The 16,888-nt window shown below is 35.0% G+C and overlaps 4 protein-coding genes and 1 pseudogene across 5 annotated transcripts in view; 4 read left to right on the top strand and 1 right to left on the bottom strand.

The window, feature by feature from the left end:
• Window positions 1-764, top strand: part of LOC104799046 (probable inactive serine/threonine-protein kinase fnkC) — a 2,533-nt gene extending 1,769 nt beyond the window's left edge. Inside the window, exons 4-5 of the mRNA XM_010521351.2 lie at window positions 121-284; window positions 474-764. Of these exons, the coding sequence (XP_010519653.1) occupies window positions 121-284; window positions 474-646 (337 nt within the window). The 3' untranslated portion in view covers window positions 647-764. The remainder of the gene's footprint in view (window positions 1-120; window positions 285-473) is intronic.
• A 66-nt stretch (window positions 765-830) lies between these two features.
• Window positions 831-2,157, top strand: LOC104799685 (IQ domain-containing protein IQM2-like). Its single transcript, XM_010522327.1, has 5 exons — window positions 831-893; window positions 1,001-1,089; window positions 1,193-1,280; window positions 1,386-1,616; window positions 1,966-2,157. Exons 1-5 carry the CDS (start codon window positions 831-833, stop codon window positions 2,155-2,157), a joined length of 663 nt encoding a protein of 220 aa, XP_010520629.1.
• A 1,260-nt stretch (window positions 2,158-3,417) lies between these two features.
• On the top strand, window positions 3,418-5,841 carry LOC104799045 (annotated as a pseudogene).
• Window positions 5,842-8,951: 3,110 nt separating this feature from the next.
• Window positions 8,952-12,362, bottom strand: LOC104799044. Of its 2 annotated transcripts, XM_010521348.2 has the most exons (5): window positions 11,888-12,358; window positions 10,043-10,099; window positions 9,861-9,923; window positions 9,620-9,688; window positions 8,952-9,545 (listed from the first exon to the last, which is right to left on the bottom strand). In XM_010521348.2, the coding sequence occupies exons 1-5, from the start codon at window positions 12,251-12,253 to the stop codon at window positions 9,285-9,287; spliced, it is 816 nt and encodes a 271-aa protein (XP_010519650.1). In that variant the 5' UTR covers window positions 12,254-12,358; the 3' UTR covers window positions 8,952-9,284. The 2 variants fall into 2 exon arrangements, with proteins under 2 accessions (XP_010519650.1, XP_010519651.1); XM_010521349.1 differs by lacking the exon at window positions 9,620-9,688 and having other exon boundaries at window positions 11,888-12,362.
• Window positions 12,363-12,855: 493 nt separating this feature from the next.
• Window positions 12,856-13,554, top strand: LOC104799042 (60S ribosomal protein L39). Its single transcript, XM_010521346.1, has 3 exons — window positions 12,856-12,946; window positions 13,082-13,185; window positions 13,292-13,554. The coding sequence occupies exons 1-3, from the start codon at window positions 12,944-12,946 to the stop codon at window positions 13,338-13,340; spliced, it is 156 nt and encodes a 51-aa protein (XP_010519648.1). The 5' UTR covers window positions 12,856-12,943; the 3' UTR covers window positions 13,341-13,554.
• The last annotated feature ends 3,334 nt before the right edge of the window (window positions 13,555-16,888 follow it).

The following is a 16,888-nucleotide window of genomic DNA, read 5'->3' as shown; positions in this document are numbered from 1 at the left end:
TTTTTTTTTTTTTTTTTTTTTTTTTTAACTTAGTGTATTCACATTCATTAAGGTACATATACACATATATGTGTGTAAAATATAGATCTTACCATATAACAGAGTGCATACATATTTCAGGTACTTGAAAATATATCCCAATGGTGACGGAATCGGGAGGGGCAATTCATTATCTATGTACATTGTTGCTTGTAACACTATGCCCTATGAAAAGATGTACCTTCGAGCCAAGCTGCGAGTTCTCGACCAACGCAATTCTAATTCCACGCATGCGGAAAAGCTAGGTAAAACCATAATATTTTTTCTTACAATAGAATATCGTGGACCAAAGTGCAGACTAATCTATTGATTTCTGCTACAACTAGAGCCTATACATGCAAAAACACGGATATTGAGAGCAACGAAGAGATAGAATTCACTCTCGATCGAAAGGAATTATATATCATTGTTGGTCTTAATCTGTATTTCGACAGTTGATAGCTGGTCGGACACACCGGGAAAAGGCTGGGGATTTCCGCAGTTTATATCTTTCTCGGATCTGAGAAACTCCTCCAAGGGTTTCGTCGTGGACAACACGTTGAAGGTCGAGGTCGAGTTCTTGGAATTTACTAAGACCGATTACTTCCCGAGCAAGGTTTTGGACTAATGGGGAGAACAATAAGAGCTTTCATGCCATTTGAATAAGTTTGTGATTGAAATTAAGTGATTCAGTTCTCGGTTGTTTCTCAAGGGCGATGAATGAGTTCAAACCATGCTTTTGTATACATATGTACGTACGTACGTGAGAATTAATGTATGAATCTTGTTATAAAAAATTGGTGGAACACGTTATGGCTCAGCGCAGGCACATAGTGCTCGACAAATCGAGCCGCGGTTCGGCGATAACGGGTCCGGTTTTATTTGAATTTTTTAAGAAAAAATCATAACCGAATGGTTATTTGATTGAAAAAATATCATCGGTCTTCCCTAATCTTGATAGTCTGTAATCACACAAAAACAGATTGATCATCGGCATCGTTATGGACATAATCTGCACTTTTATTACATCAAGTTGCTCGAGACTCAAAGTAAACAGCATTTCTTTTACACGTAAGAAGCTATATTCTTCTGCTAGATGCATTCCTCGTGCCCGTAGTTTAGCTACAAGAATCTGAATATGTATTCTTAAATAACGTATCCTGTAAATGTCCAGGCTCAATGTTGGAGGGGGGAAGAGAGTAAATTTGGAAAAATGTCCTCTGTCGAAACTTCAGCAACAGTGTGTCCAGTACCTCGATCCAGTAAGCTTCTTTTCCTTTTCCTGATCAAATTCAATCGAAATTTCAAGAGAATTTGGTAGAAGAATTAAGTTTTGGCTCAAAGTTTGAATTTTTTTGTTTGAATAGTTTGAAAGGCAGGCTTATGAAGTGGTTTTGCAAGATGGGAAGTTCTGGTATAAGCAAACCGGAGAGGTAGTTGACATAGTTGGAGAAAATTCTAGAGCCAAGTGGATATTTGTTCTTAGCACATCAAAGGTTTTGTATGAGGGGAAGAAGAAGAAAAGTAGATTTCAACACTCAAGCTTCTTAGCCGACGGAGTAACGATCGCTGCTGGAAGACTTGTTGTCGAGAATGGCGTACCTTGTCGTCGAGAATGGCATTCTCAAGGTACGACTAATCATGTGATAACATCAAAATAGTTCACGGGTTTTCGGGTTTCGCTTGTGAGTTTTTCTTGGTGGCATTCAGACCTCCAAAACAAGACATTGATAACTAGATAACATGTGACAGGAAGTTTGGCATCATAGTGGCCATTACCAACCAACAGAATAAAATTTTCAACATTTCCTTGTGTTTCTGAGAGAGAAGAACGTAGATCTCACTGATGTCAACGTAAAAAGAGAATGGAACAGATCAAATCTGGTCTTTTCTTACTTTATGACAGTGTTCTTATTCTGATCTCTTGCATTGAATTGATGAATTCAGACAAGTTCTCTGGAGGAAGATGAAGAAGATCCGATTAACAGTCGTCATCGGAGAATCGGGTCCTTAGACATGGAAGGGTTTGATGAAGAAACTCATGAAGCAGATCAAGAAAGTGAAAGACATAGAACAGAACAAACAGAGAACTGCATCAAGGACAATGGGGAAAAACCATTCACAACAGCAATGGAATAGTTGCTTGAGGAAGAAGTAATCATTTCTTGAGATTCGATCCTCGAGAGAATGAGCTCGAGGAGGGAGACTGGCTCGTATCAGCTCGGAAAATGGTTGTCTATGTCGATGGACGACAGGTGCAGGACCGAGGATCGGTTGTGTGAGAGATTACCCACCTGAGATGCAATGCAGGGTACTGGAGCAACTGAACTTGTCTCCAAGAAGAACCCTAACTTTTTCTGCACGAAACTGCTACTGACTTTAATTCTCTCACTACTTTGATTGGCATTTGGATGTTTGGAGGTTCCACTTGTCCCTAATGTATATTTGAAAAAAAAATTAAAAGATGAATACAATAAATGAAGAGTTTTACCAAAGTTGATAACTGATTGTAATTAGAGTTTAGAATATTTATTAATTAAGTAATTCTTAGATGATGTAAGAGTTTCGAAAGAAAAAAACGTTTAAGAATTATTTTTAATAAAATGTTTGTGTTGTTGTTTTTGTTCTAAATTGTCATGGATTAGATGAATATACTTGGACCTCACAATTTTAAATATATATATATATATATATATATATATATATTATTTTAAATAAATCCATAAAAACCATTTCAATCAATTAATTTCTACGGAATTAATATATAAATTTAAATTTAAATATAATATATTAAAAATATATTATGTTTAATCTTCAATCTAGTCCCGGGGACCGCTAGTGTTTAATATATTTTTATTTTTTAATATTTTTAAATAATTTTTAAAAATATTTATCAAATTGAAATATTTTTTGTTGTTTAAAAATATATTAATTATTATTTTTATAATATTTTTTTTATTATATTTAAAATTTTTTATTTTTTCTTATTCACAAACCGACTCGCAAGCTCGAGCGATATAGTCCGAGTCTTGAATTTCTCAATTCGAATAAAAACGGATTTAAAGAGTTGGACTGAAAATGAACCGGCTTAAAATCATTTGGTCCGATCTAGTACGAATCGACTCGTTTGACATCCCTAGTTTAACCAAAAAAAATTATATGGTGTTTTAAGCTAATAAAAGACAAATGAGGGTACGTTTTTAAAATACCTGAAGATTCGGGGTGAATTTCGAAATTAAGACCGACCTTTTTCTACTATTTCCCCGGTTTTATTCACAAGCCTTTCTAAGAATGAACTCTTTTCTCATACTTCAGCAATCTTCTTCTTCTTCTTCTTCTTCTTTTTCAGTTATTGCTCACAATCGCTTCAGTCTGAATTCTCTTTTGGTATGTATGTTAATTGAATTGTTTCGTTGTTTGGTGTTAGTAGGAGAATTTGTCGATTGTCCGCGTTAATTTTGCTTTCTCGTTTGGTTTCTCATCACTTTTCCTATCACCTTAGAATCTTCTCTTCTTTGCAACTTAACCGACGGTTTGATTCTTAGGGTAAGCCCTTAGCTATGACTTCTCTGTTCTTTGTTTCCTTTTGATTCCTGGAAACCATAACTTTAACTCATCTCTGTCCACCTCTGTGTGGCAAGCTCTGTTTACGTCCAAAGCTCTGTCTTTTGAATCTCCGTGTCGGACACGATACGGGTAGTGAATTTCAATCCTTGTGCAGGTCGGATTGGTTCGTAGGGACTTGGGACATTCTGGGTCCTCAACCGAGTGTTCATCCCTACGGGAAGTGGGACATTAGGATTTCTGTGCATTTGGGCTAGGATATTGAACTTTGATTCCTCCCCGAAAGAGTGAGTTTTTAGGGTTTCCGTGCATTTGGATTAGAAGACTAAATTTTGATTCCACCTTGAAAGAAGGAAGTTTTTTTAAGTATTTTCTCCACTGATACTGTTCAGAAACTTGTTAGAGTAGAACTTTGGTATATCATGTTTTGCTTCTGTTAAATGACACCCTCTCCCTTGTTTTCGAGGATTGGTTTCCTTGCTGTTTTCTGAAGTAAATTTACTCGCCCTGTACCTCGTGGTCCTCGATTGGTGATTGATATATCTGCATTTGCAGATTTATTGGTGAAAATATGACTCTATATGAGCAAGAGATCAAAAGACTTGTCAGGATCCGTAAGACGTTGATGCAGATGTTGAAGGATCGTGTTTATTTTGTTACTGATTCTGAAATTGGGACGATAAAGGACAGTTTATTATGAAATATGGTGAAAACATGAAAAGAGAGGACTTGTTATTCAGAAGGCAAAGAGGGACGATAGCTCTCTGATCAGGTATGTCTGAATTGTATCACTTGATGTGGCTTTAGCTATGACTTCTTGTAGTTTTGAGCGGGAACCTTGGATTGCCTTTTTAAGGAAGACTTGAAGTTAATTTGCATTTCTGTGTTCTCTATTTTCTTCTCTGTAAGAACCTGTACGAATGTTTCTTGCATAGTTTTCTAGTCCCCTCTGTATTTTGAAGCGGGTGATATTTTTCTGGTTAACCATGGAGTTTTGTTGAATTAATCAATGATGTGGTTTGTGTGTGTGTTTTTTCTTCTTACGATCTAGTTCTCTCTCATGTGGTAGATCTATATTTTCTTCCCCGAGGAAGCAAAGGTTGGAGTTAAGACCATGAAGACATATAACAATCGCATGAAATCCGAAAATGTTTCTAGAGCAATTTTGGTGGTGCAGCAGAACTTGACCCCTTTTGCTCATACGGTCGTTAATGAGATTTCTTCCAAATTTCACTTGGAAGTTTTCCAGGTGAACGACTTTTTGCCCCCGGAATCGGATATCAGTAATGTTTTTGCAGTCATTTAACATATACCATCTATATCTTTTGTAAATGGTGCAGGAATCGGAATTGCTAGTGAACATAAAAGAACATGTTCTTGTTCCTGTGCATCAAGTGCTCACATCTGAGGAGAAGAAAACTTTGTTGGAGAGATACACTGTGAAGGAGACACAGGTTAGTTGGTTCCGGCAATTCGTGGAAGAAAAATAAAATCTTTTTGTCATTCTTTCATTGTTTTTCATGATTTTCTTCTGTTTTTCCTCATTCCATAACATCATCATACCCATCAATGGTCAAAAATCTCTTAAGAGAACTAGAAAACATCATCTCCTGCATCATTTATTCCTATGATCATACAATAGAACTTGACTGGTGGAAGATGAAGTTTCACACGTTAAGTAGCTAAGAAAGTAGCAGCAGTTACACAGTACTAAGTCATGTTTCATCATACTCTCTTCTGGGTTGTGTCGTCGTTGATATCATTTCGCATTTGGACCAGAACTAATTTCGTAGTTGTCTTAAAGAGCATTATCTCTATACAGAAACTTTTAGTTTCCGTTATCGGTTTTCTAACTCCCGAATCTTGGCATGTCTTTTCAACCTGGATGGGTATTAGCTTCCGAGAATACAGGTCACGGATCCAATCGCGAGATATTTCGGGTTAAAGCGTGGACAAGTCGCGAAGATTATACGTCCGAGCGAGACAGCGGGTCGATAGATCACGTACCGCTACGTCGTATAAACCTTCGGTCTCAGATGTCTTTAGGCGTCCTTGTATGGAACTAATTATATGTTATCTAATTTCATATATGTAAACGTATGTTTCATGTGATAATTATGTATTTGGGTGTAAAATGGGCGGACTGGCCGAGTTTAATTCGGGCCTAAATTTTTTCGGATCGGGCTGTCTATTTATTTTTCGGACCTATCATCGATGGCCCGGAGTCCGACCCTACAGGGTTTCGGGTGGGTTCGGGTCGGATTTCGGATTTTTTTTATTAAAAAAATATTTTTTGTGATATAATAATAATAATAATAATAATAATAATAATAATAATATAAACATTCAACGAAATAAAAATAAAATTGAAAAATTATTCAATTGATAAGAATATATTAAAATAAAGATAAATTTTTAAATTAAAAAATGACCATATAAATTTTAAGATATACAAATTTATCTAATATTTTTTAATATATATAATATATATTCGGTATAAAAAAATATAAAAAAAATATTGATATAAAATTTAAAATTAAATTCATAAAACATTATACATATAAATTAGACCAAAATCTTATCAAAATAGTCGGTAATATATATATATATATATAAGTTTAGAAATAAAATAATATATAATTTTAGTATATATATATTAATCAAACCCATCAAATATATAAATATATATAACATAAATAAAATATTTTTTATGTTATATGAGAATAAAAATCTAATCATTCCATATATTTCGGACTAAATAGGCGGGCCGGGTATCGGGCCGGACTCGATTCGTGCCTGAATTTTTTCGGGTCGGGTTGGCCCGTCCATTTATTTATCAGATCTATATTATTATGCCTATGCCTTTAATTTTTTCGAGCGGACTCAAACCGGAGTTCGAACTTCGAACTTCGGGTTTAATTGAGATCCCTATGTATTTTGTCATGCCTGTGGGTACATTGTATGTGGCTCCTTCTCCTGATAAACTCATTACGCCTCTAATGTCAACGACACATACATTTCGTATATATTTCTGTCAACAAATATCATAAAAATATGGTAAAATGACATTTTCCTACACCGATTTTGCAAAATGTGACATTTTCATACACGAATTTTTAATTTGACAAAAAACTACATCAAATTATCAAATGTGCCAAATTGATACACGAACTACCCAATTTAACTGCAATTTCCTACACAATCCGAAAACGGTGTTAAGTGTCCGTTAACTGCTGACGTGGCACGCCACGTGGCGGCTGACGTGGCACGCCACATGGATTTTTTGCCATATCAGCATGCCACGTCGGATATTTTAAAAAAATTCCGAAAAAATATGAAAAAATCGATTTTTTTTAATTAAAAATAAAATAAATAAATAGCAAAATATATATACATATACATACAAACAAATATAAACATAAATACTTCTATTTACATATATTTCTATATATAAAAAATAAAAATATACACATATATACATGCATTTATACAAATATATATGCATATACATACATACAAGTATATTTATATGAATACATATTTATATATATACACATACATATACACATACATATATATAAATACATACATACATACAAAATAAAAAAATATACAAGTATATATATATAGGAGTATATATGTTTATATTTGTATTTGTACATAGATATGAATACATATATATACGTGTATATGTATTTATATATATGTATATATATAAATATACTTGTATGTATGTATATGTATATATATTTGTATAAATGCATGTATATTTGTGTATATTTTTATTTGATATATATAGAAATATATATACATAGAAATATTTATGTTTATATTTGTATTTGTATGTGGATATGAATATATATATATATGACTTTTTTTTTTATTTTGTATGTATGTATGTATATGCATATATATATATACATATATATGTATATATATATATGTATATATAAATATATTTGTTTGTATGTATATGTATATATATTTGTATATATATGTAAATAACAGAAAGAATGAAAGGAATTGTGCTAACAGAATCGTTACAATATATTTAATAAAATTTGCACCATGCATACCTGAATAAATATTTTAAAATCTCAGCATGATTTTCTCTTTCATCACAGAAAGAGAGAATAACAATAGAAATTAAGGTAAAGGTACTGATAAACAGATCTATCTGGGTTTTGTAGATCATCACAGAAAGTTTGGACTTTAGGGTCCCTGAAACGTTTTGAGATTTTTTTTTTTCCGCGTGAATGGGTCAAGGCTTTTTTGGTCCTTTTTCCTATCGAAACTCTGTATAGTTTAATCATACTTTGCTTTCATCTGCTCTTCTGCCTCATTTCCTTTGCTTTTCAATCTTACAATGTGAAAGTTCACCGGCAGAAATCAATCACTTCCGATCATCGCTAAAGCACAATGGTTTCAAAAACCGTGTTATCAGCTCTAAATTTTCCATCCTCTTGTGCAGGTTCTTGCAGTACAGCCTGGAGCTTTTACAGATTTTGCATTGCTCCTCGAATGGAAAGGTAAGAGCCTTAAACTTGATAGTTGAATCAAAAGTCCTTTCCCTCTTGCTTCCTTGGTTCACGTTTACTTCATGACGTTCCTTCCTCTCACCTTACACTCATTCCCCTTCCCATGCATAGATATGTATATATATAGTGTGCGCTGCGTGATGGGAGACAGCCCAAGTCTTTAAAACTATCACAAAAGAAGTTTTGAGAGATTTAACAGCGAGCGAGCCAGTAGAAAAGTCAAAATCAACATAACTATTGATGAATTTGTAGGAAGAATCTCATGTTTCTTTGGAATATATAAGGTTTTTTTTTTATTTCTCGTGTAAAATCATTGTAGCTTGTATAATTTTCTGCTACGTTCATAGCTTGGCATTCAACCCAGCTTAGTTCAGAGCTAGGTTTGTGGTTGTGTCAGAGAGATAGTTTATGTAATAGATGCAGCAAATGGATTGTATGTATATATATGAATGATTAGTAATTAAGATTCTGAGTGGCATGGTGCAAATATGGATACCTGTGATAGTGACGTGACACCCCACGTTACTTCAGCAAACTTCACCGAAAGAGACTAATTATGGGTTCTTAATTTCTTTATGATTTTTGTAGTTATCGTTCCCAAAGAAAAAAAAAACACAAATTCCTCTAAACTCCGTGATCTTTTTTTTTTTGTGAAGTTTTTGTTTATTGTGATTATTTACGGCTAAAAATAGAGAGAATGAAAAAAAAAAAAAAAAACAGGTGCAAAAAAGCAAATCCTGCAAGTCTAGCGATTTTCAACATTCTTCTAATCAAATTAAATAAACTATATTATTTATTTATAATCATTTTTTTTCAAGATACACACGTACGAGTCTCAAGCCATTTTGTACTTTCTCATCAAATGGAAAATGAAGGTACAAACAAAAGCCTTATAGCATTTGCTATTAAAAAGGGAGAGTACAAGAACTCCGACAGGACTGATCTCATATTCAGAACCCTTTTGTTCCCGATACAAAAGAATCCAACCATCTCTTCTCTCATTTTATCCCCATCCCCATCCCCACCCCGACAATCAATCGGAATCTGCAGAAGTTGCACAAATCTCTACAAGAAAGATCTATGGTCTCTTTTTAGGAGGTTCTTTATCTCTACCCGATCCGAACTCTGGCCCTGTAAAGAGATTCAACAAGGTTCAGTCACCGGTCAGAGATTAATGGCCAGTTTCCCGTTCAGCTTATACTTGTCCCATACACCCAAAGAAGGATAACCGTTGCCGTTTTCCTCAGGCGGCGGCGTCATATTCAGATCCGGAAGCAAGAAACTGCCGTCAGTGGTCGTCCACTTCACTTCCTCCTCGTTCTTGCAATGGTGATCGATCGTTGTGGAACCGTCACCTCCGCCAGAACAGTGTTCCAGATGATGCCGAGAAGAGGGTTCTGTTTGATGGACGTTCTTCAGATCCAACTGCCAGTAAGACAACACAAACAGGGTGTAAGCGAATGTTACAAAAGCTATATAAAGTGACTAGGGTTTCTCACTTTCATCCTCTTCAGGCTGTGCTTCTCAGCACCATGCTCGTCGAACGTTGCACGGAGCGACGCAATCTCCTGTTTTGTCACGTAAAACACTAGCAACGTTCAGAATTCTGCAACCCAGCAGTAAGCATTCCAAGTAGCTAAGCCGGGTTGAGGTTTGATTTAGCCCATGGTGGAGATTAAAAAGAAATGGGAAAGAAGAAACAAAGGGGAAAAACAAGCAAACGAGAAGAAGAAATCAAACCTTCTCCAAGCATATTCTTTCCTTCAACAAGTTGCCTTCTTCCTCCTTAAGTTCAGCAAACGTCTGGGGAGAAAAACAGCCGGAAAAATCACAAAATCATTCGATCTCGTCAGAAATTGATAAGAACCGAACACTAGAGAGCAGTCAAGATTCTGGTTGCAAAAAATGCGATTTTTATGCACCTTCTTCCTCCTCGACCTTTTGGAGCCGGAGCCTGCTGAGGCTTCAGTGATTAGAACCTGCGATTATGAACAAATGCGATTAATGAATAGAAAAGGGTCAAACTCAAACACCACGCAAAAGATTAAAACCCCAAAGAATTCAATGTTGAGGGACCACATGACACAACAACACCACAGTCCTTTGAACCAAATGGAAGACAGTGGTAGATAACCTAATTGCAAAACTTGCCCAAAAATCACCAGAACCAACCAACATTAAAAAAACAACAAAGAAGAACCTTCAAGAAACAAATAAGGAAAGTATCTCTCAATATAATTTACAGGATATATAACTTTGGAAAGGAAAAGCACCTCCTTTTTTTTAGATCTCTTGGACTGATTGGAACAAAATCACATCTTGATTCATAATTATATAATAATCTCATTCCCTCAAAACAGAAAATGGAACACACAGGATTTATACTGAGACATCACTCACGTTTCAGCGAGGAGCGACTCAGTAAAACATGACAAGAACTCACACAATTCACGTGATTGTCCTCACGCGACCTATCTGACGTGGCAAATGGCTACAGGCACATTTCCCAGCACACAGCAACTAAGACTTTAACCCTAAAAAAGTAAAATGAAAATTCCATGCGCAGAATCATCCCACCCAAAAAAAAATTAAAAAGAAAAGTTAGTTTTCAGAACAAAAAAAAAGTTTCCTACTACTACGATTACTTTAAACTCAGAAAATAATTTTTTTTAAATCAAGGAGCGGAGAACTTGGGGGTCCATTACAAGACAAGAGACATGACCCATACCAAGACAAACCCATAGACCCAAAACACGAAGTTGGTTTTTTTTTTTTTTTTTTTTTTTTTTTTGCATCAACGAAGTAGATTAACCAGATCGGTGATTATTTTCATTATTTAATCACAAAATAGGGTAAATTTTCTTCTTCCTTTATACTCACTTCGTATCCAACGTTTTCCTCAATTATACAAAACCATATTGTTCAGCGTAGAATAGATACTTCAATTGAAGATCCATACTTGCACGAATAAATGAGGAGTTTTTTTTTTCTGGGAAAACAAGTCAGTTCTAGTGTAGGAGCGTAGCACCAGAACACTGCTCCGACGTGACAAATCAAATCATACCTAAAAACAGAAAACGGCGACGTATCCCACCCCTTTCCCCGTCTACCGGCTCCGTTCTAGGGAGACACAAACACCAGCCATAGCGTAATGACCGGAATACCCTCAGGATACAGAACAACGAAGAACTGTTTCAAGGGTTTTTCTGGTCAATATCTATGCTCTTTTCCCTCTACGAAAATGTCCTTTCGAACTGAGCTGGGGAAGTTGATTTGGTGGAATCTCGTGGCGAAAAAAACCATAGCGAATGAAAAAAAAACAAGGAATCTGTGTCGATTGTAAAACCACGAAAACTTAGTCGAAGTTTCTGTCCAAAAGAAAGGAAGAAAATCTTTATAAGGTTCCGATAAATCTTGTCTCCGATCGGAGAGATCGATGTGAAATCATTCGTTGTAAGCGCCGATGAAATCCACGCGGATTTATGGGTTAACCCTCTCCGAAAAACGCGGAAGTTTCAATTGACGATGACAAATTGCTCAATTCAAAACAGAGAAAGGAAAAGATTCAAGGCGATGGGAAGGTTTTAATGAAAAAAAGGGCGAAAATAAAGAACCAATCGTCATCGACTTCGCCACTGTGGCAAAGCCGTGGTTTCTCACATTGGCCCGGGGCATTACCGTCCAACCAGGAACCGGACCACGAAAGATGCACAGATCAGCCATCGGAAACTGGAAAACAAGAAGAGATAACAGAGAGAGAGACGAACCTTGGATCTAGATCCGACGGCCAAGGAGCCGCTGGTTTGGCAACTCGTGGCCTCGTAACCGTCAGCGCAAGTGGAGGGAGAAGACGAGCCGCCGCCGCCGCCGGAACCGCCGCTCCACGATAGTGGAGTGCTGGGACTACATCTAGAGTTTTTGGCCGAATCGGTTTCCTTCCTCTGCGAAACACCGTCGCATCTCTGAGAACGAGACCGCGGCTGCCGAAATCCCCACCGGAGCGCCGCCACCGCCGGATTCGTGAATACCGCCGGCGTCACCTTTGCCTCCTTAAGTCTCAACAGCATCTCCGCTACCACTCCGCCGTCTCTCGTCGCCGAGCTAATCCAGTCATCCGTCACTGCTGCCACCATCCTCTCCAGTTTCTGATTCTCAGATTTCGATCCTAAAATCTATGAAAAAACAAGAAGAACCTAAAGCGCAACGAAAGATTCTACAATCACACACACACAGAGAGAGAGAGAGAGAGAGAGAGAGAGAGAGAGAGAGAGAGGTGGCGATGAAGGAGAGGAAAAAGAGAAGCCGGGGAAGAAAATGAAGAAGACAGAGACGATGAGAGCGGTGTTAAGTACGTCCTCTGCAGTTGTTCCCTTTCATTTAATTATTTTTTTTACCACCTTCCTTTTTTATTCAGTTTTCCCCATAAATACATCAATATTCGTACGTGTGTAGATATGGAGAATTAAGTGGGTCCCATGTAGTGACGTGGCATTGGACAAGTTTCCATCGGACAAAACTCTAGAGCTTCCTCTAGGGCTCTGTTATAAGCCCAATGACTACCCAGCCCATCTCGGACCGGCTCGGACCGGTCCGGCCCCTGATCAATAATTACTAGTATTTTTAAAATTGAAAACGGATGTGTAAGATTCTAATTTTGGGCCTGCAAATGGCCCATATACAAATAAGATAAGCCCATAAAGAGACCAAATGGATCTTTATTCGAGACGTCCCTCTCTTCCGCCACACTCGTGTGTTCCGTTTCTAGGGTTTAATTCCTTCGTTTACTCTTCTCCTGCGCGGCTGCATATTCAGGAGCCCCGAAAATGGTACACCTCTCCCTCTCTCTCTCTCTTTCTTTCTTCCTTCCTCGAATGAGTGCGTAATAGTTCTGTTTCGGATTCTTGTTGATTTCTATTGACGATTTTTTGCTTCTCATTCGGTTCGGCGGGAAAATCGAACAGCCGTCGCACAAGACCTTCAGGATCAAGAAGAAGCTGGCGAAGAAGATGAGGCAGAACAGACCGATCCCTCACTGGATCCGTCTCCGCACTGACAACACCATCAGGTTTTTTTCTTACCCTTTCTCCCTGTTTTGTTGGATGATGTCCATTGGTACTCTTATCGGTTCTTAAATCTGTAGTTGAATTCGTGCGTGCACAATTTAATTTCAGGTACAACGCGAAGCGCCGGCATTGGCGCCGCACAAAACTCGGGTTCTAAGCATCGATTGCTTTGTTAGATTGTTGAGGTACGCTCTCGGCTTTGTTCGTTATGGATAGAAAACCATCTGTAATTTCGGATTATCTGAACCTGTCGCCTTGTCTCTCTCGCCGTTGTCGATTCCTTATTATCTTCATCGTTTTCCACACGCGTGATTTCGCTGGACCCATTGCCACTTGAATTATTAATTAATGACACTGTTAAGTTACTTATAGAATGGTTGTCGAGATCTATTAGTATAGCAGATGCTGTTTACTTTTGGTAATCCAAACCTTGCAGGACTCAGTTTATGTGGTATCTTGCGCTGGTTTTTAGATTCTTTCAGATTAGAATCTGATTGAAATTCCAGGTTTGTTCCCATGTTCTTTGTACGATCCTTGTTCTTGAACTTTGTGGAAGAAAGAAAATCTCTCATCGAACAATTCATCTATACGTCCAAAGTTTCAAACCCATTCTTGAAAAACTCTCTCTTTTCATTCATGTGAGTTCCAATTCAGCAGTTGTCACTCCATGCCCCGAACTGCTGGACTTCTGTTTGTGGCCGAAGCGTTTGTAGATATGCAAGGAGATTTATAAAATGCTATTAAAGGTTTTGTAAAGATTTGCAATTACACGAAATAAAGATTTATAATATCACATATTTATATTGATACGTGTTGGTTCATAATCCAACACTATAAATAATCACTTGCCTGCGCTTCATTTTTGTATGTCTTTGCATTGAAAACACTGCTGAAACAGAGTAACATCAGCAACTAGTTATTTCTTCGCTGATATCTCGCCATTGATTCGGCTTCTATATTCCAATACAGCTATTATTTTCTTCTTTCTAAAATTCAAATCTCAAGTAGTTATTTCTTATCTTTTTTTTTAATTTGATAAATACTATACAGATTAATTTGGAGAAAATTAGCTTTGTTTATGTTTAATTTTACTGCTATATGGCTAAAAACACAACAACAAAAAAAATCCTAAGCTTTTCAAAATGGTCCATTTAAAGTTCTAATTATTTATAGATCTAAACGAATCATAATTCTTTTACAAACATCCAGAAAGCTTCTAATTATTTATCTACAAGTATATAAATTTCATATTTATAAAAATATCAAGAAAGTTATTATATTTATTATATCACCATATAATTTCAAAGATTATAATTTGAAATTAAAATATAGAAATTAACAACAATTATAGCTTTTGCTTTTTTTATAAAAGTTGTGTGTCTGTTTAAGTTTTTTTCAAGTTTTGAATGAACGTTTAGTAGTAATTAAGGGTTGTTTTGGATTTTTTTTAAGAAAATTAAGATTTATTTAAAATTGTGAATAAATGAAGTTTTTAATGGAGTTTTTCCTTTTCTGTATTTGTATTAATTAAATAAATTATTGGATATTGTATTTTATATTTATATTTATAAATATTATCAAGAAGGTTGTAACTAGAGGGAGTATTAGAAAATGTAATCATTTCATTGTAGAAAAAGGATGTCACGGAGAAGGATTCCAACAGGAATTTCGTGTCTTCGGTACTAACGATTTTTCCATATGTAAACAAAAAATATTTTAAAATTTTATTTTACAGCGGCTATTCTACAGAATAATTCCTGGTTATTTAATGTGTAATGTTGTCTACACGTATACATATACATATATACACGTATACATATATATATATATATATATATATATTATGACGGAATACCCTTAACTGCTACCCTTTGGACGACTAGATAAATTTTTGGTCTGAGAGCAACTTTTGTATATGAACTGTATAGATCCAAAAATTACATCCCTTTTCGTCAGTCAGGAATCGATCACTCAACCTCAATGTGAATTACTTTTCATCCCAAATTTGACCACTCGCCCACAACATGTTAGATATATGCACAAAATATGTTGTGTGTATGTATATTGTGTGTATGTATACACTTGAAAACCTACTTAAAAACGAAAAGATTAGCTGTTAATCACGATTGAAAACCTTCATAAACGCGTGTTTGAAAGTAGATGTAAATCCTTAATTTTCTCACAATTTCGCGTGTGCTCATATATGTATACGCATGTATATATGTGTATTACATCTAGTGTTTGGAATTGTATGTAAGCATTTTATAATTGTGATATATGTAGATTTTTTTTTTGTTCCGCTGATCTAGGGAATCATATAAATACTTTCAATGCGTGTATTTATTGTTAGTACTCATCAGGTAAAAGTAATAAGTATTGATATGAGATTCTTGTAGATTGGATACTTTGTTTATATTTTGTATTGATTCGAATATTTTTATAAAAAAAATTATATTTATTCAATTTTTAATTAATTTTATATTATATTGGAATTGATTCGTGTTAATTTTGAATTAAATTTTTAATAAAAATATTTATTTTCTAAATAAAATTCCATAAGATTATCGATTCGTATTTGGTTTGAATTTTATTATTTGATATAAAAAAAATCGTGTAAAACCTGAATTTATATCGGATTCCACAAATTTGAATTTTTTTTCACCAATTGGATTACAGATTTAAATTGAATGTTTATATGTTATTTATAAATATTGTAACCATTCCATTTTCTGTAATAGTTTGGTTGTTTTGTTTATTTCAAACATTTATAGAGTTGAACGGTAAAGACCTTTCAATATCCACATAATAAATGATTAATTGTGTACTGTCGATATATAGTGTATAATGTAATATGTAGGCATGTGTGGATATATGGGCACATGGGACGAAATATTTAGGGTATCCGTGATTTTGTTTTTGCGTTATCTAATCTCGATTTTACGGAATAATCTAAATGTTTAGATATCTATTAATTATCCGGGTTATAAGAAAAAGAGATGGATATGGGGCAATGAACACCAAATCCGAAGTCTAATTAAAGATGAATTCGACAAAATGTACATCGTTTCTCATCACCAATATTCGAACCAAAATCTTAAATTTCCGGTTATCAAATTCGACCTCGTCTTTTCTATTCGACTCCGTAAGTCGGGTCGGGTCGGGTAAGGTGGATTAACATTATTTTGGGTTTATTTTTTGACTCACGGAAAAAATTGTTGAACATAACACTATGTAATAATAATAATCATATTCATAATCATAATGACTAAAAGATACAATAAATCATTTACATTACATACTCAATGTGATATAAATCATAATTCTAATTCAGTGGATATTTAAATTTAGAAATAATACATTTTAATTTAAAACTAATTTTCATTATACATTTTAATATATAATTTTGTCTAAAAACTGAAAAAGTCAAAATGGAAACATATAATTAAAGAAAAATATTATATATATACATCGATTTGCTAAAAAATAATAACAAAAGAAATTTGTAATCTCCAAAAAATATACGGATTTGCAAATGTGTGTGTGTGTATATATATATATATGAATTTTAGTTTTTTAGAAATAGATTATTTTTTTTTTTTATATTTTTAGTTATTAACATATAATGATATGACATTCGTATGACGATGATATAGATTTCTCAGCGAACCGATATCTACATCATAAACTGTTAACAAAAAAAATATC

The sequence above is a fragment of the Tarenaya hassleriana genome, unplaced genomic scaffold (genome assembly GCF_000463585.1).
Source record: "Tarenaya hassleriana unplaced genomic scaffold, ASM46358v1 Cleome6, whole genome shotgun sequence".
NCBI lineage: Eukaryota > Viridiplantae > Streptophyta > Magnoliopsida > Brassicales > Cleomaceae > Tarenaya > Tarenaya hassleriana.
The sequence above is the reverse complement of the archived record's forward strand: the minus strand, read 5'-3'. Positions and strand labels throughout refer to the sequence as shown.

Bases quoted from the DNA above. Each gene is read 5' to 3' on its own strand.
- LOC104799044 (XM_010521348.2), bottom strand. From the start codon at position 12,253: ATGGTGGCAGCAGTGACGGATGACTGGATTAGCTCGGCGACGAGAGAC. The intron at 9,924-10,042 runs GTGCATAAAAAT...TTTTCTCCCCAG, and splicing joins AAAGGTCGAGGAGGAAGAAG to ACGTTTGCTGAACTTAAGGA. The intron at 9,546-9,619 runs GTGAGAAACCCT...TCTTACTGGCAG, and splicing joins ACAGCCTGAAGAGGATGAAA to TTGGATCTGAAGAACGTCCA.
- LOC104799042 (XM_010521346.1), top strand. The intron at 13,186-13,291 runs GTTTTTTTCTTA...ATTTAATTTCAG, and splicing joins CGCACTGACAACACCATCAG to GTACAACGCGAAGCGCCGGC.
- LOC104799685 (XM_010522327.1), top strand. From the start codon at position 831: ATGGCTCAGCGCAGGCACATAGTGCTCGACAAATCGAGCCGCGGTTCG. The intron at 1,090-1,192 runs GTAAGAAGCTAT...GTAAATGTCCAG, and splicing joins AAACAGCATTTCTTTTACAC to GCTCAATGTTGGAGGGGGGA. The intron at 1,617-1,965 runs GTACCTTGTCGT...TGATGAATTCAG, and splicing joins GACTTGTTGTCGAGAATGGC to ACAAGTTCTCTGGAGGAAGA.